The sequence below is a fragment of the Rhea pennata genome, chromosome 11 (assembly GCF_028389875.1).
Source record: "Rhea pennata isolate bPtePen1 chromosome 11, bPtePen1.pri, whole genome shotgun sequence".
Lineage (NCBI taxonomy): Eukaryota > Metazoa > Chordata > Aves > Rheiformes > Rheidae > Rhea > Rhea pennata.
In genome coordinates, this window is record NC_084673.1 from 21,484,033 (window position 1) to 21,507,557 (window position 23,525).

At 43.0% G+C, this 23,525-nt stretch overlaps 1 protein-coding gene across 2 annotated transcripts in view; it reads right to left on the reverse strand.

Moving 5' to 3' along the window:
• The window catches only part of LOC134145314 (vascular endothelial growth factor receptor kdr-like), a 142,479-nt gene that overhangs the window by 65,861 nt on the left and 53,093 nt on the right, over positions 1–23,525 (reverse strand). For both annotated transcript variants that reach the window (XM_062584699.1, XM_062584698.1), the window contains exons 4-9: positions 19,947–20,074; positions 16,445–16,604; positions 14,793–14,929; positions 13,095–13,254; positions 12,328–12,445; positions 10,156–10,331 (exon numbers count right to left, since the gene is read on the reverse strand). In XM_062584699.1, the coding sequence (XP_062440683.1) occupies positions 10,156–10,331; positions 12,328–12,445; positions 13,095–13,254; positions 14,793–14,929; positions 16,445–16,604; positions 19,947–20,074 (879 nt within the window). The remainder of the gene's footprint in view (positions 1–10,155; positions 10,332–12,327; positions 12,446–13,094; positions 13,255–14,792; positions 14,930–16,444; positions 16,605–19,946; positions 20,075–23,525) is intronic.

Here is a 23,525-nt window from a genome sequence, read left to right on the forward strand (position 1 = left end):
CATCTGGAGGGGTTGCAAGATCACACCCTTGGACTGGAAGTCTCACAAGAACAAACTTTTGTGTGACACTTTCAGTGCTGCTCACTGCCAGCAGGAAAGAAATGCTTTGTCCCATCTACTTCCAGCTCCCACGGGAACATGCAAAAATGAGAAATAAGGCTAAAAAATCCCCAAAGTGAACTGAACTTTTCCTAACCCCAGAGAGGGTGGGTTTGAGTTTGGGGTGAGAGCTCAGGCTCTTCCCTTATGCAGACAGCTCTGCCCATCCCTGGCCGTATCTCTTTGTCTGCTTCTCATAACAGGAAATCACACAGATTTATTGGTCGGGGTCCCTCCGTGGAACACCTCTGCGCAGCCGAGTGCGGCTGCTTTACGCTGAGGGCTTTTGACAAGTTGGGAAGTGAATGTAGATTAGATTTCTATTTTTCGGGTTAACTTATTTTTTCTCCTGTCAAGGAGGCCCCAGATATGTAAATACGAGTTACTGCCCACCTCATCAATCTTGAGCCCTTTTGCTCCCCTCCATTTTTCCCCCCTCCAGCCCTCTACTCTTATGAGAGAACTGACCAGTCTGATCCCATGTCTCAGCGGGATCCTCACTTTCCATTTCTCCTGGTTGCCAGGTCAGATTTTGAATGATCTTCTGACCTCACCATTGCCTGAAAATGTATCAGCCTTCCCTTCTTCACCAGATGAAAGAAGGAGTATTGAGTGTAACTGGTGCAGCCATACCCTAATTCCCATGCTATAGTAAAACATCAGCTGCTTTGAAGAGTCTATATTAGGTCCTAATTAGTATTTCACTTAAAAAATCCAAATGACTGGCCTTGCTTGGTTTTAAGATGGACAGCACTGTTGTGCTCTGCTTTGATTTTTGATCCCGTTTGGTCGCGTTTTGTTCTCCTTCTGCTTGCAGACGATATTTCAGACCTGGAGTAGGGTTATCTTTGGTGAAGGAGGAGATCAAGGAGGCAGCAGACAGGGTGGCTGGGGACCCTGGTTCTCACATCTTCATCAGCACTATGTCGCTGCTGAGTCCCAAAATGTCCTGCTGACCAAACGCTTAGGTTTGTGTGTGTACGGCCAGTTCACAGGACAAATTATTGAGACTAAGGTTGAACTTCCTTGTAAGTAGCATCTCATTTCCCATCACTAAACTATTCCAGATCATAAAAATCATTCTAAAAAAACTCCACAGAGGTAGAAGCACATTTTTCATCATCCCAGACATTTTTCCTTTCAGTCTCGAATCCTTTGTTCAGCATGTCTGGACTGAACTCAAAAGCATGATTTTCACCCAGAAGAAGAGGCGCTAAGTTCAGTGTGAAAGGTTACGTAAGTGTTACATTTTCTGGGTTGTAAGAACAAAGCTTTACTCACTTAGGGGAAGAGAGAGTATTGTGTATGTGTTTTTGTGTGAAAGAATATGAGGGGAAAGGTTTGGTTATTACCTTTGAATATTAGAAGAATTTTTTACACTCTGAGTGAAATGATGAACACATTGACTGTCACTTAAATCATCTTTCTAAGAAAGAAATAAAAATTTTAACTTGATCTAATTAAAATAAGAACATACATGAGTGACAAATGAATTCCTAATTCCGCAGTTACTTTACTGCATGGCACTATTAAATATTGCTTGAATCCGAAAATGAGTCAAAATGATTCATTTAATGAAATAATAATAATTTATGAGGCTTAAGCAATTATTTTCTTAAACCTTGAGGGGTTGGCTAAAAATGCCTCCCCAGCATTTCTTTCGCAGTGCCACATAACGCAGTGAGTGTGGGGTAGTGGCTGTTGTGGGAAAGGCACTCAGAAATCGAGGCAAGTTGCACGCTTTTCTTTCTTTCACCACAAAATGGATAACAGTAGTAGGGGTCATTCTGCAGATGGCTTCTCCGATGGTTTTGAAATCTTTAAAGCCCCTTCTTCGTGTTTTTAGGGACATCAGCATCGGCCCAGTGTGCCTCAGGTTTGTGATGTGGAGTGTGAGATACTCTAATGTCTCGCACAAGGCGAGTTTCAAGCCCGAGTTAGGCGAACCTGATCTTGGGTGTGCTGTTTTGCACTGACGTTTTGATTTTTGAACTGAATCGCTGGACCCTTGAAGTCTTAGGAGTGGACTGGAACCACTAGGGTGTATGTATTGGACTGAAAACATTCAGAGGCTCTGCAGACTCTCCTGGGTGTTTTACCTCTTACAGTGCCCATTGATTATAACGGATGCATTTCCAGTTGCTTTGCTCTGTCGTGCAGCATCTTATTTACAGAAGTTGCCTCTGTCAGTGGTGGAAACAGTAGGATCTACCAAGTGAACTGGTTTCCTCAGATACTGGCCTTTTAGACTTACTCAGACTGTAAGCAGATAATTGACTCCGTGTGCTGGCATCCGCCGCTCTCTTGCCTGCAGAAAGGCTCTCCACATTAGCATGACGGGGAGTTTTCCCTAAAGCCAGTGATTATCTAACGTACACCAAGCAGCGTATTTCTCAGACAACCCTCTCCCTCTTCCAAATGCTGCTTTGCTCTCTCTTTCACGTTTGCTTACTGAGCAGTGCGGTGGATTATGCAGGAACTCAGTGCGCCTTTGCTCATCTGCAGGACGGGGGGAAGGCCTGGGGTACATATCCACTTGTAACCACTGCCACAGTCCAAGTATATTTCTGGTTGCACCTTGAATTATGCATCTCAAATATGGGTTTCATCAACACATGCACATTTGCAAGAGTATTGCTGTTTTTTAAGCGTGCTAAAAACAAGCTGTTGAGAATTGGGCGCTTTAGCAGGTATTGGGAGTAATGGCACTCACAAAAGCTGAGTAAACAAGACAAAGCCCTGCAGTGCACCAAGTGCAGCGCAAAATCCTCCTTTCTCCTTGAAACTCTGCAACTGCGCTGAGAACATGACCGACAGCACCCTCAGCTCCCCAACCTCGCGCTCACCAAACAGCTCCCCAGTAGAGCCTTGCTCCCAGCCGGCAACTAGTGCTGAACTGCAAGGAGAGACCTCTAAATACACCTCATTCCTGCCCCAAGCATCCCTCGCCATCCCATTTTTTGCTTCCCCCTTGCTCCCAGAGATCTGCCCGCTTACTTCTGTCCTCCCCTTCCCATCCCTTGGCTGTTGCCCTCCCCATGCTGAGTTTTCTCAAGCAGAAGCCAAACAAATCTTAAAAGCTTTCCTGTCCGTGGCTGCTCTTGGAGTGTGCAATATTCAGGTGGCTCTGAATGCATTGAAACGAATGGGGGTTTTGTCCTCTCAGGTTTAGAGTGTGATCGTATCCCCAACTCTCTTTGCAGAGGTGCAATTGCTGGTGTGAGAGCTGACCTGAATAACTAAAGACTTCCCTGCTGCCGCGCTGTGAAATGCAATCAAAAGCAGTTCCACTTACTGCAAATTTAAATTTATCAGCATTATGTAAATCTCACCTTATTTTGAGCAATGTTTAGGCTTTGGGCATTAGAAGTAAATAATATGTATGATGATTGGGGCACCTCCCCCTGACATCACAGCTTTTGCAAAAGGTTCTTCGGTCTCCAAATTCGTGTTATTATGGGGCTGCACACTTGCCACCCAAAGGAGCACCCAAATATAGAGGACAGCCCATAAAACATCTCCTGGCTTTCTGTAGAGAAGCTTTGCTTCCAGTGTCCTCTTGCTCAAGTGCTGTTTATGCACTCTCCCCACTACACTCTCAGCTGGGTTTCAAAAAAATCTTTTCACATTAGGCACATCGTTAAAATAACACGGAGTGGTCCAGCAAACCATTTAGACACAACCTTACACGCTCACTTGGACAAGGGCTTCATTAAAACTAGCGACAGAGAGGCAACTTGTTTCCTGTTTGTCCTTTCTGTTGCCCAAAAGGAAAAATTAATTTGCACTTCAGAATCTTTCCTCTGAGGGTTACACAGTACTTTATGGAAATACAAGCTCTGCAAGCTGAGCTAGGTGAATATTCAGTAAGATCGATAGGAAACTCATTAATGCAAGTTTGGAGTGGCCAAATGATGTGGGAAAAAAAGAGGATGAAATTTTTCCCCAAATCAAACCAGTTTGTGTTCAGTTTCCAAGAGATCTGTGTGGTTTTTGTTACGGGCCATGGGTGCCAGGAGGGTGGAAGCCCATGGAGCAGAAACCTTCAGCGCGAGGCTGTAGGGACAGACAGTAGGAAAATCACAGGGAGCTCGACCCACCCTACAGGGACTTCTGTGGCTGAAAACAGAGTGTAACTTGGTTTGGGGTTTTCCAGCCTGGTACTGTCACTTTTAAATGCGTCTCCTATATATGACGCTATAGCGTGACAATATATATTCCTCCATAGGAAGAAGGCCGTCCCTCTTTCAGTCGTGCACCGCCTCTTCCCAGATCTATCGGTCATCCTTGATGCAGCCAACCTTGGGGGAAAAAAGGGTTTTCTTCCCTCCTGTCTGTCTCTCCCCTTCTTATTTTTCATGCCCAAGCAGAGTTCAAAAGCAAAGTGCGTAATGATGAGCAGCTTAATTGCTAGCAGAGCAGGCAGTTTGCGAGGAGGTTTTGTCTCTGGTCCTTTGTGTGCTTTTTGAAAGGAAAAACCCCACTAGTTAATCTACCTGAGGCTTGGCTCAGAGACAGCGTGGAAACCATGTGCTGCCGCTTTCCGACTTCCTCCTGCCGCTCGGGGTTGCAAGGCTGTCAGGGACTGCTGCCGCACGGACCCGAGCTGCGTGCTTCGGATTTTTCTGGCACATGTCCGCAGGCCCCCACCTTCCTCTTCCTAAAATTGCTTTGGCTACTGCTAACAAAATGAAAATACCTCATCTGACTTCTTCATTAGGGGCTCTCCCGGGAAAGCACGGGGGCTGACGGGAGGCCGGGCTGCGGAGCTGCAAGTGTGCAGGGATCGCCTGATGTCAGTGAGAAAATTCTTCATAACTTGCTAAGACTCAGCGTGCTGGAAAGGCTCGCGCAGCCTGCTGGTGCGGCGACAGTTTTTCTTTCCTCTTGCTACCTCCCAGAAAAAGTCGGTCGCCTCGCTCCCGCCTGCGAGGGGTGAATGAGATGTCAAGGACAGCTTGGAGCACTGTATGGTGACGGGTCTCTGCGCTCGCTCTTCTCAACCGAACGTCCGCCCCACCCTGAGTAGCGGCCACATCCAGTGCCGGCCGGGCCCGGGAGGAAAGCAGAGCCGTGGGCTTGGGGAGCAACTCACGGGAGCAACGGTTGGATGGAGACAGGCTCTGTTTTATTTTGGGATTTCGGGTTTGCTTGGCTGGCCTGCAGGATGGAAAATAATATCTTCTATTTTGACTTTTCCTGAGTGGGTCCTCCTCCAAGGAGCCACACAGGAGATGAATCTGCTACACAAAGGAAAACCAGACCTGGCAGCATTTCCAAACAGGCAGGCAAGGCGAGGGCACATCGGTTTCGGTAGTCCTGCTTCTCCTGTCTGGCTCAGTCCTTTAACCTCATCGTCAGTTGTGTTGCACGGATAATCCAAACCAACGCGTGCTTCTCACAATCCAGCAACGTCCGAAGAACCAGGTAGGAAGGAGCTGGGCTGACTAGGCAGCAGGCCACCCTACGCCTTGCTCCGTCTTCTGGAGCGAGTTCTCGCTCGGAACAGAAAGCGAGGGATAGCCGGCGTGAGGAGAACTCCCCGTGCACCCCTTTCATTTCAGCCCTTGCCCAGGAGAGAGGGAGTTCGGAAGGAGCCTGTGAATTACTACTGCTTATGGTACGGGCTATTTCTAGCACTTAATCCTGCACTCCTGCAAGAGCTTGGGGGATCCAGGACTGTGCGAGGGAATGTAATTTCAATTGACCAGAGCAGCAGGAACCCAAAGCAGTATTTGCTGGAAGAGCCTTGAGGCAGCACAGGAAAGAAACCCAGGCACAAAGCAGAAGGACAAAGTGGTGAAGGAGATTATTCATCCCATCATTTTAAATTTACTCAGGCTTCGATACAATCTTCACTCACAACGTGGTGGTCAGAGCATGCTGACTGCTCCATAAAGTGCTCAGCAAGAACCCTGATACATGCAGATGACTTGTGCAAGGGTGAGAATGAAATGCAGCCTGCTTGCCCATAAATAGATTTAGGGCTTTTTGTTTATGGTTTGTTCTGAAGCTGCTTTGTACTCGAGCCTGGAATAACTCTTTTCTCCCACATTTCTCCTCCTTGGATGCCTTGGATGTGCAGCCACCAGCTGTTTGCCAGGATTGTCCCTTCTCCTTGCTCCCTCCCCTCCAAATTCTTCAGGACTTTATTTTCTTGGGGCTTTCTCAATAAGAATTTAATCAAACAAAACAAAAACACAGCAACCCGCCGTTCCTTGGACAGTGTTTGATGTGTAAATATGTAAAGAAGGAGCATTTTGAAAATGCAATCAGCTACCTCCTGGGGACTTGAGTGCAAAGAGCCAACCTGACTCCGCAAGGGAGATATGTGCTCCTGCGAGATTAAATTCCAGCTGCAGTGGGAACACGGGTGACCAGAGGCACAGCTAAGCCACTTCTTAAAGAGACATTTTTTGAATAGCAGTGGGATCCTGGTGGCCAGTCTCCTCCAGGCCAGGCAGCAAGCACACACGTCCATGTGCCACGTTCCTGCATATTATCAGCCAGGTCCCAGCCTTGCGCAGGCATTGCTATGGGTCCCTACCCAGAATTTTGTGCCTCAGTTTTGCTGACACTCTGCTCCCTGCAGATGCTGTTCAATTTTATGGTCATTTCAAACTTGGGGGGAAATAACTTCCTAATATTTCACTCCTTACCGTGGAGTGAAATCCCTTGTGCACACAGCGTGTGTGCACAGGGAGTGCGACTCCACAGAAAGCCTGCGGCAGGGCTGGTCTTCCTGCACGGTAGGAGGGAGACGCTGCATATACGCTCCTGCCTTGCGGGGGTTACGCTGCTCGCTTCTTATCTCGTTCTCATCCCCTCTAAAGGGGCCTCTTCCGCTGCCATTATTATCGAATAAAATACACTGCAAAATTCATACAGAGCATTTTGATGAATAAGAGATCAGCTGCTATTTATACTTTGATTGTGGACAACAATTCACAACACTACTAACTTCCAGCTTCCCCTACACCTAGTTCAAAATGAAGGCGATGGCTTTGCCACAGCACACTGACTGCCGGTAATACCGCTCAGGACCACTAACGACGTAGTATTTTGAAGGGACTCGCAGGAGAGGGGGTTGTATGCTCACTTATAATTTCCTCAGGGCACTGTCCCTTTGCAGACAAAAGAAAATACATCCAAATAACATTTACTGCCTCATCTAAAAGCCTATTTAAATAATTTTCCATCTTCTCTTTAATGATATAGAGGAGGACTCACACCGCCCACAGATGCAGCTCTGAAATTTAGAAGACTGGCCCTGGCTTTGGTGGTGGTGGGGGACATACCATAATGCTTTTACTCAAAAGAAATGTTACTTCTCCTCGGTAGTAGTGAGCTGGTACATAACCAGCCCTCAGCACGAGGCTTATCCAGAGCTGGATTGCTGCAAGCACCATCTTTTAGATGTAAAATAAAACTGATGCTCCTACCACTGTGTTCACTGCAAGGCCAAGAGGATTTTTCATTAATGCTGCTAATCCCTGTGTTCAAATTGCAGCTTCAGTAATTCCATTCTCTCTATGGCTCAAACTGCAGACATTAAAACCTCCCCTCTTCAAACAGGGCCATTTCCAGCTCAGAGGTGGTTGTGTTTCAGTAGCGGGCAAGGTAATACCTGCATAAAAATGCCTAGAAAGCTGAACTCCTATTTGGCCACATGCATTTGGACAAAATGACCCCCCCCTTAGGTCGAGCACTTCAGAGCACGTTGGGTTAGTGCTGCAGAGAAGAGCCTGGCAAAGGCAATATAGATTTCCTGGATGTTTTGTGTCATGCCTGTCCTCCTCAGTGTTTGCAGCCACTAGCTTAAAAACAGTGGCACTCTTTGGCAGATATTTTCCTTTGCATGTTCTTCATTTCTGGGATGATCTATTGTTACCAAAAGAGAAACATTTGCTGCTTCTTTGTCTTCAATATGCAACACCTTCTCCAGGCAGTAACATTCCTGCAGGTACTGGACTTTGCGAGCCTGAGAAATGGTATTTTTGCAATGCAATAATTATTCCTGCTTAAAGTCTCTGATGCTCTTCTTGGAGAAGGGCTACCAATGAGCACCATGCTAGGCATGCACTGTGTGTGAGAGAGACAATACCACATGCTTGTACACACACTAAAGATGAAAGGCTTGTACTGTAGTTTATAGCAAGGGATGGTTTAATCCTGAAATAGCATCTTGTACATGCAAACAAGGTCTGTTTGTTTTTTTTCATATGCCTATTTGGGGAATGGCTGCTTTTCAACTAAACATTCTTTTTTGCATGCAAACACTAATATTTACCTTGACAGGATGATTTATTATCATTCCTAATTTTCTCTTCCTTTAAATGTTTCCGTTCTCAAACAAGACCACAAAACCATTTTATGGATAAACAACCTCGAGTGAGCAAATTACTGCAGCTTAACACATTACTGCTCATCAGCTGAGCTGCAGTTGCTGACCTGAAACATACTTGTAGCTCTCTCCACTCCTAAATTATACACCTTAGTTTATATCATCATTGAGGTGATTTAAGCTAGGATATCTTATTTAGCATTTCTACTGAGTGCAATGTGCCCAAACAGCCAGCTCTCCATTCAGTCAGGCATTATTTCTTTGTGAAAGGTGAAATGAGAAGAACACAAATGCTGGAAGTTGCATGGTACAGCAGCACATAAGTGATACAAAACAGGACAATTGAGAATATTTTTAGGTGTGAAGAGAAAAAGGAGAAAAGAATTCACGATAGAAAAGAAAACAAACCTGCATCAATAACTTCATTTATCTCACTGCTTGACTGAACCTCGGGAAATACAAAAGAAAGCAGAACCAACTTCTTGTTGAACTCCTATTTGGACTCATGATTCAATCTCTCTGCTCCCAAATTCAATGGTTTAAAAGAGGCAGTGGATGTTCAAAGAGACAATGTGGCCCTGTCTTTCATTATCCCAGCAAAGGAGATTAATAAATGTGATTCCAATATCTATTGTTCCTTGTGTCAAATGAACCTGCTTCAGTGCACACAGTTTACTTGAGTTTTCCCAGGATTCCCTTGGAAATGACCCTCTCTCAAATACATGAAATACAGACTTAGAAAGTATTTCCATAGCAGGATGACTGAGAGACATAAAAGACAAGGTAGCTCATCTAGTTCATTCCATCAGCCCTTTTGGGACTTTCCTATCCCAACAGGATGTTCTCTAATGCTCTGTCCAGTCTAGTTTTTAATCTCAAGGGATAAGATTTCCACCAGTTTGGGGAAACTATGACCCCATCTCCAAGAGCTCACTACTAGATACCGCCTCCAAAACTCCTCTTAAAATTATGTTTGTCTTTGTTCATTTTCAAGCCATTTCTGCTTCCTTCTGCAGAGATACTGTCCTGACAAAATGGTCTTGCAGTCTACTGCTGAGGTGCAATATCTCAGTGGAAATTAAGTGGTTATCACATCTGCTTTACATGCAGAAGGTTCAAGCCCTAGTGGAATCAGCACCAGGAAATCTTTGGGAGGTTGGACTAGATGATCTCCAGAGGTCCCTTCCAACCTTACTGATTCTGTGTGATACTCTGTGTGACTTTAGAAGACCTAGTTTCAGATTATCTTCTCATGTCAGCTCCTGATTTGGGAATGCCCATGATCATACACTCTAAAATCTAGGGTATATTTGAACATGAGGTGGCTGGTGTAGTAACTATTGCTCTCCATGTTGTGCAGCAGTCAGCATTCCAGAACACTGTAGAGTTCATCCAGGGTGTGTTCCTCACTTGCTTAGCCTTGGCAAACCCTTTCTGAATGAGTGTATGTCTCCGAAACAGCCCACCTCTGTTGCACTCTGACATAGACCACTCATCTTCCCAGTTCTAACGCACTAATGTCAGCCTTCACTCACTTCTGCTTTGTGCTGAACTGAACTCTAAAAAGATCAGTCAGCCTATTCCAATGCTGTATCAGCTCATATCAGCTAGACATGGGAGAATGTCACCCATTCCTGTTGACCGGTAAAATTGGATTGCACAAAAAATGAGAAAGAACCTAGTAAAAGTTGTTATAAACATGCAGTCCTTACCTGTCACTACCAGCTGCATGGTGAGGTTCTTGTACAGGCCGTATTTTGCATTCCTCAAGACGATGGTGTAGTTTCCAGCATGCCTGGGTCTCACATCTCTTATGCCCAGTCTGTACCTCACTGGATCTGGCTCATAACAAGTGTGGTTATCCTTGATCAGTTTGCCATCTTTGTACCTGTTTTGAAAGTCCCATCAAGACTTATCATGTGTTTGCATGTTAGCCCTCAGAAAAACCAACTGTTACCCCAATTAGATTGTGTCATTCATTGGAAACAGCAAGGAAAATACAGCTCTGTAATCATTGTTTGAATTGAATGTCTATTCCTTTTATCCCACCATACCAAGACTGATTGAGTAGCATCTGCAGTGCTATGAGATGGCTTCATCCAACAGACAGGAGAAGGATATTTTAATGGATCTGAATTAACAATGCCTCTTGCATGTTCAATTATAATCAGAAATGTGCATCTATATGGTACCAAATTATGCTGGACAGCAAACAACAGACGGATGTGCAATAAAAAGTGCAGTAAATTATTGGTTTACCAAAATTTGAGTAACCAGTTTTAGAACAAGAAATTAATTAAGCAGAATTATTTTTCAGTGCTTTACTGCTTCTGAAAACACTGAAGTCTCTGTCCTGGAAAATTTCAATAGGAAGGTCAGTGACGAATTTACAATCCTGAATCTTTACTAAGACTATAATAGCAGTCTGCATGGCCTTCTCCCTCTTCACTGCTATGCTGCTATGCAGATTTCAGTTTTGAATATCAAATAGGCAAGACTGCCACACACAGAGCTCCAGGGCTTGGTGGAAGGAGAAGCTGGGACACGTGTCCTACTGTCTGAGAATGCTGGAAACCTCCTTTACAGTCGTTTAAACAGCTTGTACTGAGAGACCTCCAACATCAACAGCTGTAGCTTAGAACACACAGGAAAGGCAGCTCTGGTGGTCCCAGACAGCTACCAAGTGATGCTCCGTGCTGAGCCCGGAGAACAAAGCTTTGGCAGAAAAAAGGGGGGTGGTCCCCACCTCAACTCACAAAAAGGTTCTCATCTCCTAAAAACTGCAACAATTAATAATATCCCCTGGCAAGGCTCAGTTCTCTACTGGAAGTGAATATTAGAGAATTTGGTGTTATTTCACTGCTGAAAAAAAATATAGCAAATGATCCCTGACCAATGCTTTCTGCCGACTATCAGCCCACCCTGAGTGGACCTCAGCTTGCCAATGAAAAATGCACCATGAAGGTGCTAGTGCACACCAGCCACCTTCCCTGTCAGAACCAGCAAACCCATGCCAGCTGTGATAGAAGATTTCATACAATTAAAGACGGATAAGGTGATGGATAGGGTAGTTAAAGAGAAAAGTAGCAAGAGAGACGACAAAAGAGATGAAGGAGAGAGATGAGTGTCTTGTGGAGTTGCTGTTATGTTGCATCTCCTATTAAGCTGATCCATTACAGTCCCAGTGGTGCTTTTAGGTACTTGGCAGGATTCTCTGCACTGTCTACAAGGATTTGAAGTTGGAATAGGGAGTGAGAGTGGTCATGGGTATATCTTGGTGTATAGAAGATGCTGAGGATGATTCAGATAATATTGCCTCAGTTGTTGACTAGAAATCATGGGCAGAACTAATACCAAAATGACATCCATATTTTTTATAAGTGGCACAGGTCAGAGTTTTATATGTCCTTGGTAGGGATCAGACCAGATTGATTTTCCACACAACATTGCAAGTGGCACAGGAGTGGAGAAAATTACTTGAAAGAGATAAAGAGAAAGAATTTCTCATGTTAGAAATGTCTCTTGCAGCTTTCTGTTAAGAGCTGCCTCTTTGCACACTGACCATCAGTAATGCTGTTAAGCTAACAGCCCTTCTCTAATCACTTTCTATTTGAAACTTCCAGGATAAATGAAACTTGTTATATGGACTTTTCTTGCACACCCAGGAAGGAAAGATAGCATGGAGAAGAGGTATGGCTTGCCCAGCTTCACAGAGCACATGGCACTGCAGAAAGGAGTTGCATCTTAGGTGAACTGTGAGACCAAAGCTATGAGCACAACCAACTCTTTTATCTACAAGGTAAGGAACAGCGAAAATTTGTTCCTGTCTGGAGCACCGAAGAAGGTCATACAATCCTGATTTTGCACAAGAGGACATTACTCACCAGGTAACACTTGGACGTGGAAAGGCATCCACCTTTGCAGCCAGTTTCAATGACTTGTGTCCTGATATAATCTCATAGTAGGGCCCTTTCTTATGTGAAACCGTAAGGAAAGGTTTATCTTGAAAGAGAGAGAGAAAGAAAAAAAAAGAAAGCCAAGCAATGGCAGATCTGCCAGAGTGAAATGCTCACATCTTTGAATATTACTGTGTCTACACTGGATTTCTTTGCAATACACATCTGCAGAAGCTACGGACAACCAAATGGAATGACAAGCTATTATAGCAGTTGACTTGTAAAGCTCTACCACAGCCAGTATGTTTCATCACCAAATGAAAGATCTTATATTTAAAAGGGGGAATCAGTAACACCTGTTGTACCTATCAGTAATACCTAATAGCACTACGGCAGCATGTGAAAATGCCTCAGCTGGACTGTGTGGTATATACTGTCCATGTGAATTCCAGTAGGCCAAATTTTCCAGGACATCAGCAGCTACATTTGGTGCCAGCTTTTTTGAAACAGCTCCCAGTTAATCCATGTCCTCAGTCTTCTCAATCTTTAATTCGCTGAGGTTTTTTGAAAACATAGTGCTGGGTGCTGACTCTTTCGTTGAATGATTATAGATTACAGATGATTAATGTTTGTCATAACTAGTTGGCATTCTTCCTAATCCTTTTGCATACCAACTGATTTAATAATGCATCTTTATCCTTTACACTAAACAATCTTGGTTCTCAGTACTGTTCTAGTTTAGCTGCAGAACTTACCATACACCGTAACCGTGACGTTGGCTTCCAGCCTTGTTACATTGAATGTTCTGCATACGTACAGGCCTCCATCTTCCATGGTGACATTTTCAATTATCAGGCTACTGCCAACTTTATACACCATGCCACTTTTGTCTATCGTTCTCTTAGGATAAGGGTGCTGGAGGACAGAAAAAAAGGGTGTCAAAAAGTACTTTTGGATTATTTTGTTCATTCTTTCTAAGTCTGCCAGTTAAGAAAAAGCAGTAATTCAGGTCAAAACTATCCTATCCCTCCATCGTTGAAAAAAATAATATAAGGGACAAATCAGCAGGATAAGCTCTTATGTGAGCTTTCATTAACAAGTCTAATAAGAGAAACACATAATCTAGCAGAGTGGAACTGTGGCACTTTTTGACTGAAATGTGGGCAGGCAGGTAAGTAACTAGATGCATAAAGGATCAGCCCTACTCAGGGATCAAATCCCAGGGACCATCCACCACAGTGCACAGTGTTGGCACAGTAGTGTTGGCTTCTGTAGAGCCCAAGTCGTGCATTTTATTGTATTCTTTCTTTCTTTTCTTTTTTTTTTTTTTTTTCTGGTCAAAGTCAGTTTTCATCTGTCTTAGAAAGAAAGCCTACTTTCTAAAAGAACAAAAGACATATTTTGACAGTCAAATGCCAATGCAAATTCCTGCAGAATTTGAGAAAGTATTATACACTTCTGGTAGGATTTTTGACCACACAGATTTAGCCAAGAAATTTTACATTTACTATGTTAGAATTCTAAGGAGGGTTCAAAGAAAAACAATAGAAGAAAGACCACTTTCTCTTCCATCATGTGGGGTTCAAGAAATAAAATTCAGTAGGACTGTATTGCTTGCATCTCTGTAAACTCTATACATATTTTCTGTAGTTTCTTCACAGAAACAAAATGAAACATGCTAGCTTTATGTAAACAAAAGAAGTCCAAAAATAATCAATTTTTAAGGGTCACATTTTCTACTTTCTCAAAGCAGCTTAGATGCTTCTTTGAAATGCGTATTTTGGTGAATTAAAAGAAAACAATCATTTTAATTCTGAGAATGAAATAGAATCTTAACTACTGATCTTGGACAAATGAACTGATCTCAAAAATTCCCCTTCTTCCCTCTAGTTTTCCTTGGGAGAACTGAAAGATTTTAGTACATCAGAGGAACTGCTCTTTCCCTCATATTGTCAGCTTCAAATCAGGCATTTCTGAATTGCTTATGAACCTGCAGTCAGAACTTAAATTGAATTCTTTGGTGAGATTTCAGCAGATGCAACTGGCTTTTGTTTCACTTTCACCTACTTTATAAATGCCAAGATGGATGAGCAGATTGATAATCTGCAACCTTCATGACTGCTTTGAGACTTGCCACTGTGAGCTGGGATCAATACAGAGGTCAACAGAAGTGAGACAGCTATTCTTTCCAACAAGAAACATATACTTCTGGCTTTTCTTGCAAGCATTCAGTTAGCCTACGATTTGCAGTTTAATTTGCAGTATCAAGATGGTCAGGTAAGTTTTATTCTCATTTGAACTAAAAATACAGTCAATTGTATGCTTACAAATGGTTGGCTATATTTCAGAATAATGAATATTTAGGATTTACTCAGCCCTGTGAACAGATACATCTTGGAGTGGGTTTGGGAGAGACTGCATCAAAACAGAATTCCAAAATTTCAACGACTCACTCTCCCATTAGGACACGTCCATATGAATTCAATTCGCCCATTGATGAAGGTTTCTGCTCTGCAGTCCAAATAGAGAGTATCTCCAATCAGCAGCTTTTTGGGAGTTGCTTTCAGAGCCAAGTTCTGTATTCTGCCCTCTGAAATGAGAAAAACAAAGGTGTAACCACACAGCCCTTTATCTGCATCAATGACATTTAAGATGGACTCCACACTCCAAATGCCTCTCCAACATCCATTCTTTTCACCACTTCAAAAAAACTCTGACATCTCTATGAAAGTTGTTGGAAACTCCAACACGAAGAAAACAATAGGTCATTTGTGTAAATGACTGAACATCACGGTAATACGGCTGATTGAACTCATTGATCACATATGGACACAGTAATATATGAATTATTTTTTCTTGCTTTTGCTGTGTTGGGCTCTAACCCTCAATCATCATCAACAGCTCCACAGCCATTCTGATCCTACTCTTCTCCTTCCCTTCAATCCTAATTCAGAAAAGTTTTTCAGAAGTGACTCATCCTTTGGAGTGCCTGAACATTTGCTTATCTAAGAGAGGGTTAATTTCTGTAAGACGTGAACCATGTCTCTCCTGCCCTCCGATGACGAGCTTCCTTTCCTTTTTGAATGGGATCCACGGATCTTGGTGTTACAGTCTTACTGACACCCTATATGCATCCGCTCTGAAATAAGCCTGCATCGAGGCCATGTCACTTCATCTGTGGTGCCATATACCAAATACACTCCTACCACCGCACAGTAATACATTACAGGGTAAGGTCTTGCCTGTGTCCTTTTGAGCTAAACAGGGGTGACCTAATGGATTTTTTAGCTTTGCACTCATGACTGTAGTAATAAATAATTACCTCAGCAATGAAAAAAAGAGAAAGAGATATTTCCAGCACTTTAATTTGGCTGCCATACAAATTTACCAGCCTGTTGTTTAAAGCTCAATGCTAATTGTATAGAAGGATGCAATGATCTAATGGGAAAGAAGTCACAGTAAACTCTCCTATGTGAAAAACAGTCTATGAGGAGAGAAAGAAAGTGCATAGAAAACAAAGGAAAAATAAATTATAAGTGGCTTCATATAAATGCCCAGCACTTCATAATCTAATGTTTAGTTGCTTCCAATTCAGATTTTAATTCTGAACTGAAGCTCAACTGTAAATATAAGGGAGAGGATATGGTAAAGCACCAGGAAAAACCATATAAAAAAGCTGAGATTTGCACCAGCACTTTAATGAGATTTTTATACCATGATCTTCAATGTTTATTGACCAGAAGCGAGAAGAAAGCCACTCCTGGGTTTATCCTAAACCAGCAGTTGTTTTAATGTAAATATCACTCTATCCAAACAAACTGAGCTTTGGTGGGGTTTGGATAAACTACTGCTATTTTGTACCACCTCAATTCTTGGTAGTTTTTCAAAACCAAGAGTGGATCAAATCCAAGTTCTATTGAATAGGAAAAAAAAAAAAAAAGGAGAAAAATGAGTTTATTTTAAGTGTTCCAGCCTGAACTTGCCCAGGATACAAAGCAGTGAGATATATCAAATATAATTGATGCTAACCATGGAATAATACCCAGAGGCTTAGTTATGGAATAGAAATATTACAGTCATTCCTTGGCATGCAGTAGTCACTCACCCAATCTCTGTATTAGGTAATAGGATGTGAACACACTTCCATTGACATTTGCAGTGCATTTGAGCATTTCAGAGTAAACGAAAGAATGAGAGGGGATGATAAATCCTCTTGTTGGGTCCCACGTCACCTTCTTGAAGTTGATCTCTACAGAAGAAGGATACTGAAAGAGGACAGACAGATAGGAGGCTGGTGAGACATTCCCTTTCCTCTCAGACTACAGCAGCAACCAGCCAGAGCTGTTTTGCGTTAGCGACAAAATAGGTATTTGACCTTTCAGAGAGGTTGGTGGTCTCATTCCACACATATCTGAGGCAACATCAACATTCGCAAATAGAAAAGCCCTTCCTAATTCATGACCATCCTTGAAATCCAAAACTTGGATGATCGTGACAGGGGCCCTTGATTCAGTAGCCCCAGTCCTCTCAGCTCTTCAGCAATATACTGTCCTACATATTCGAGGTCCTTCATCTCTCTGCTGGAAATAATTTTACTTATCTTAGAGGAGTTTTGCAGGGTAATCTTTCTGGAATTGCCTAAGAACAAAATGTGCTTCTCCTAACTTTGCACGTCCCCACTGTATGTTTTTTCAGGGATCTCATGATACAATTAAAATATATGTGAAGTTGGATCCCCCAAATTCAGAAGTGCTCATGTCTCTAACTCACCTGATGACAGGCATCTGTAAATTAGGTAGAGTCTGTGGCTAGTCATGAGTCTCTCTCTATAACACAGGAAGGGATGAGTCTCTTTCAGAGGGCCCTGATGATCTCCGCAGAAGCAGCCTAGCTGATTTAAGATGCTAACTTGTAAGATGGCTAAAATAAGGGGACTTAGAAGCATACATATTTTTTGTCCCAAATTCATAAATATTTGTATGTTCTGAGATTCTTGAAGAAAAGAGATGTTTAAATTTTGCTTATGAGAAGAAGTGAGGATATTAAAGAGTAATGTGGTAAATAAGCTAAAGCGAACACTAATTCAGTATGAACCCTGCGTATACCCTTGGACAGCACCCATGCCAACCAGGTTAGCTTTGCAATTTACTTTCTACTCATTCTTGAAAAATCTTGGACTACAGTGTAGAAATGAAATATGTGAAATTAAATACAGACGAATAACACAGGAGCGTGTAAAAGAGCAGATCACTGACGTTCACCCGTCTGAGCCCATACACAGGCAGGTGGCTAGAAGCACAGGCTGTGGGTATGGCTTGTTCAGCGGGACACAGGAGGGCTCGCTAGGGCTGAGGATGGGCTGCAGGAGGGCTGAGCCCATTCTCCAGCCTTAGCTTGGCCAGAGGGAGCTACGGTTTCATCTCACAGAGAAAATAAGGTGAGCAGTGTGAGGAGCAGAGGCTGGGAATGCTTTTCACTGAAAAAATGAAGGGTTTGGAGAAAACCTCAGTGTGCCTACAGTCGCCACGTGCTAACTACCAACTTAATTTATTTAGATAAAAGACTCACTACTTTAGAAGGAGAGAGTGCTTTTCCCTCCTGATCACATACAGGCTTCTCGAAAACAAGGTGACTTACTGCTTTGCTTTTCAGAATTACCTCGTTTTAGCTTTTGGAGCTAACCAAGGGTGGAGCTGCACTAGGGACTGCAAGTGGGGATTTCCCCAATGATCACCTTTAGATCCCTTTTTTTGCCATATTCAGCACTGAACAAAGATCAAGCAATGATTCCTGCAGGAGAGTGACTGGTGGCATCGCTGCGAGCAAGTAGGCAGAGCTAGGCAGCAGCTTCCTTTTGGAACAACGGTTCTCTTCTGGCAGAAGCAGACTTCATGTAAATGCTTTCACAGGTTTTGAGCTGTGGAATTGCTGTTCAGAATTATTAGGAAAATTCAGGGAAATTACCAAAAGGAATCTGAGACCCAAGACTTAATCACGCTTTAACGTACCTGAAAGTCAAAGCTGTAAGAGGCAAATATACACTGAACTAGATCAGTCAACAAACAGACCTGCCAAGGCTGAACACTGTTTTTCACCCAGAATTAAAAGCATGTTAAGCAAAATTAAGAATTTGAATTGTATATCTTGGTCTGGGTTTCTTAATAACAAAGATGATACGTACAGTTAGCCAGGATCTGTTTAGTATTAGCAAACAGTACCTTTCACCATACATATTTAAAAGCCAGAGAGTGCAATGATTTTAAAGTATAATGGTAACATAAGAAACTTAATTTATGAGGGAAAAAAGGTGCATTTTCTACAAGAATAATGAAATGTGATAAAGCTGAATTTCATGGTTTGGCAGCTCTGCTCCCTGATGGTTAGGGGAAGGGGAAGGAAAAAATAACCCTACTCAGGGGGCCCTTTTCAACACTACACACACATAAAATGCCTTCATAAAATATTCAAAAATATATATTTAAACAACCAAACAAAAAGCGTCAGTGCTGCTTGAAGGAAATCGCAGTGGCTTTCCTCCCTTTGAAGTTCGTTGTCTATCAGAGATTAAATTTGGAAGAAGAGGATGTTCTAAATTTGTCTGATGGCCTTATTCACCTCTCCACCCCCATCCTTACCTCCACCCCTTCTCCCGCCCTGCTTCCTCTTCGCATGGGAAGCAGCCACCTTGGCTCCGCACGGTGCTATGAAATTCCCAGACAGAGCAAAACAAGCGGTGACTTTCCGTACACGGAACCCCGGGCTGGCTGTGGCGGCTCCCGGTGCCAGCGCACACCTCGCTACGTGCATCCTCTGGAGCAGAGATGTCTCTCCAGCCCACAGCCTAAGGACGGTTCCTTTGGGGAGCGATATTCAACACAGACATCCCTTCCCTGCAGTCCAGCTGCTGTGTCTTGAAGAGGAAAAAACTTCAGGGGCCAGTTTTTCTTTGCAACTCAAAAGGGAAATCAGCAGCTTGCAGCAAGACCAAGGACTTCAGCTTGGGTTTGAAAAACTGCCTGGGAAAGAGCAGGGAGAGCAGGGCTGCCTGTAAATAAGGGGATAAATCTGGAGGTCTGCTTGGTTGAGGTTCCAAGGCCACACCGAGACTCGTGATTGCGCTGGAGTCAACAGCGATACTCCAGCAATGAATTTGGTTGAAGCAGGCTAAAATAGGATTGGGATGTTTCATTTTTATAGTCAAGAAGGAGATGGTGATAACATTTATCCAGGCTAAAGTGATAAGCTATAAATGGAGAGGAGTTTTATGCCCCCTGCTTTAATCCCTACTGGTAAAACTTAAAACCAGAGATCTGCTAAAGTAATAAGGCTTGTGCTGTCCCCATGCACGTCTACTGGAAGTTTGCCATTGGCTTCAGCAGGAGCCAGAGTACTGTCCCAGGCCTCCATGATTGCATGTGCTGTCTCCCAGGAGCAGGAGACATTTAACAACTAAGAGAAGTAGATCAGCTTCTCTGCGTGTGCTGTCACCAAGGCCTACGCCGCAAAACAACCTTGTCTCTCTGACACTTCCCTAGCGTCATGAATTTGATTTTGCATTTTTACCCAGACCTCAGAATTATTTCAGTTTCTCTGAAACAGTCACTTACCTGTAGAAGCTTGGGTTGGATATCTGGAGAGGTAACTCGGCAGGGGACAACCACCGGTTTCTTAGCATCTAAAATGTAGATTATATCAGGATGTTCTGGGTAAATCTTCACAAATGGATTTTTGTAGTCTGCAGGGAAAAGAACATTGATTTGCAAAACAGTTCCTTTGCTGGTCAACGACCAGGGTGGCACAGTAATACTGCATCGCTGAGCTGAGTGGTAAAATACCCACAGAAAGCCCACTGCCACGTGTGATGAGATACTCACTGCTGTCTCGCCTGCTCACACAAGGCAGCATCATCTACGGGTTATAGCCAATGACTACAAATCAGAATGCCCCATTTCTAACCTTCTTTTACTGATTTGCGGGGCAGTCTTGTAAAAGTTGCTTTTCCTAGCTATTCCCCCGCTGTAAAAATGAAGTTAATGTATCAGCTCCAGAGGTCTTCTTGGCAGCTGAGTTCTTTCCCCAGTGCTATGAATTTCTCCCGTAGGAGATATTATACCAGTTGGAATTCCTCAGCAGTTTGGTGTTACAATAGATTTACAGAAGTTGAGGTAAACCTACTGAAAGAAAAAAAGCTTCTTTCGGTAAATAAGAATCTTTGGAACACTGTGGAGAGCATTCCAAAGGGGAAAGTACACCCAAGATATCCAAAAATAGGCAAGAAGAATCTGTTTAAACTAACAGAGAAGTAATTTGGTCACCCTCATGGGGAACCATGGGATTTTCTACATATTTGCCACAATAAATCAGACTGGATTTACATATATAGTAGAAATAAATAAGAGTCTGAGGTAGTTTAAGCTAATAAAAATTCTGAGCCTGCTACACTGGTTGTTCATTGCATGAATAAGTGATGGCCATCAGAAGATCAAAAAAAAAAAAAACCAAAAAAAAACACACACCTTTGTGAAGCCCTGAAACCTCCAAGATCTCTCTAACAAGCATTCTTTGATTTGAGGTTTTAGTTCCTTGTTGTCAGATAATCTTGTGGTATAAGTTTCAAACACTATTCGACTAATACAATGCAAACTACAGCATGTAGTGTGGGCAATCAAACACTTTTGTTTTGGATTATACTGTTTACAGGAAAGGAGGTGCACACTGTACGATAACCTCAACACACTTATCCTTGGCCCGGGACCTGCCTCCGCACACTAAATTATATTATGGCTACAAACAGCTTCACCTAAAGAATGGGAAATAGCTGACATGAAGGGTTTGTGCACAATCTACGTTGCAGAAATATGCCTGTAAAGTACTCTGGCGACACTTTAAAAAAAGGATGTGCTATGGGGAAATTAAAATCTTTCTTTCTCTCTCTTTTTTTTTTTCAGTTAAAGAATGCTTAACTCCAACTAAAGAATGCTTAACTACTCCCAAACAGGCCAAACTGGTAATGAGTGCAATTGGCTCGGACTGGCACATATACCATTATGGGCTCATTAGGAGGTCTTCAACAAGGACCACATGTTTTATGACTGTAGAAAAGGGACACACCTTTAATGTAGATGACCTGTTCTCCAACACTGTATAATGAAGGACAGTTTCCTTCTTGATGGAGCTCATCAGTGAACTTCCATGAACTACCCTTGTATCCTCAGGTCGTGCTTTCTCGGTAACTCCTGATATAATATTAAGGGCTTTTTTAATAGAAAAAGTCAAGCCCTTATTGCTTTGTGGACCTCTTCAACTAAAAATTACCCATGTGTCTATGCAAACAGGGGAAGAAGTCCACACATTATCAGCTTAAGATGAGAACGAGATTTTTAGGTATCTGCTACCCTTGCTGCTCTCGTTCAGGCAGCCCTCGCTGGACAGTTCCCCGACGGGAGGCCCACGCCGTCGCACCTGCAGCCTGCAAAACCCCCATAGCCGCAGCAGCCAGGGCCTTGGCTGTGTGTCCCCCTGCTTTTTTACTATGCGTGAGTCTGACCTGCAGGGCAGTGTTGCAGTGTCGCTGGTAAAGATGACGTGCGCCCTCATCAGACACCTCTCAAATGCAAGAAACAGAAACGTAGGGTTATGCTCTACATAAAAGTGATATAACTACGCTTATCTAGTGGTTAACCTCCACTGTTCACTTAAATAGATGCACAGGGTTTGATGGTGCATGACTTTTAGGCTTTGAAAAGTGAATGTCAGTCACTCACTGGTCACTGGATTCCTCTAAGGACTACCTGTCAGCCCTAGGAATTTTTTGTTTCCTGCTAAAACTTGGTGCTGGTTCTTGGTCATCTGCAGAACAGCTTGAACATGGGGCATGAGATTTGGATTTGCTCTTCCTTTCCACAGCACAACTCCACTGGCAAAGGAAGACCCAGAGTTGGTTTATCTCATTCGCTTTGTGTTTCTTACCCAGCGACTGGTCACTCAGCTGGGAATAGGTCATTCGTTTGGGCATACTGGTGTTCATTTTTTGGCAAATGATGGCAGTCTCTGCTTAAGGATCTTCAGGGAAATACGTAAGTGCTGTCTCTTGGAATTAATCTTGAAATCATGAGCTTAGTGCAGAGCTCGAGTCCCTCCCCTCTGTCGCCCAGAAGAGTTTCACTACAAATGGCGAAGGGTGAAAGGTGGGGTTTGAGACCGGGAAGAGGGGCTGATGCCCTTTGTATTTTTGGTAGCTTAATTTTAGCTCTGAGCGTTAGAAGTAGGTATCTTTGCAGATCGAGTGCACCGCATGATTGAGGCACAATGACAGCAAGTGCTGATGGGGCTACTTGTGGGTGCCAGAGGGGTCACAAACGTCACAGCAATGTTTTACAACAGGCACTCGGGTCACTGTGCACCTACAAGCGGTGCATGATTAACATCTGGGGAGCTGTGACAAGGAGCGGATCAGGAGCACTTCAAAGCTCTTCTGCGCACTTCTTGAACTTAACGTGAGGCAGTAAAACAGAAAACAAAGACCAGAAATATGGATGATGTCTATCCTTTCAAATAATGTTTTTTCCTGTTAGCTTTTATGCCATGGCATTGAGTGATTCTGACTATGTTGGTCTATAAACAAACAGGTACTTTGGAGTAAGGGTACTGGAAAAAACATTATATGAGAGATATTAACTAGAACCAAAGATTAGACCTGTAATCTCCTCATATTTAGGAAGCGTCAGATATACATCTACACTTTCTGGATAGGCCTGCACTGGATCTCATCAAGCCTCCAGATGAGAAACCTGATCGCCACAACACAGCTTTGTAGCTTGTTCCAGACCCTAAAACTAACATAAAATATTTACACTCAGTCCATTTTGTCTAATGCAGTTTCCCAAAGAGGTCTGCTAAATTGTTATATTGAATTACTTTACAAAAATGTGTTTAAAGGTTGTCTGTGAGCATTAATCCTGCATTAATCCTGCTTAATACCTCTGCACCTCCAAGACTAACCTCTCTCAAATCTTCAGTTTTACAATAGATCTAAAAATAATCCATTTTTCAGCTGTAAATGTAACAGATACTCATCATGCCATTTTTGTAAACTACTGGAAAACACCTAAATGGGAAGCATGAATTTACACTATATATTATACAAACTATATTTCTTTCCTAATTCATTTTTAATGGGAGACGGC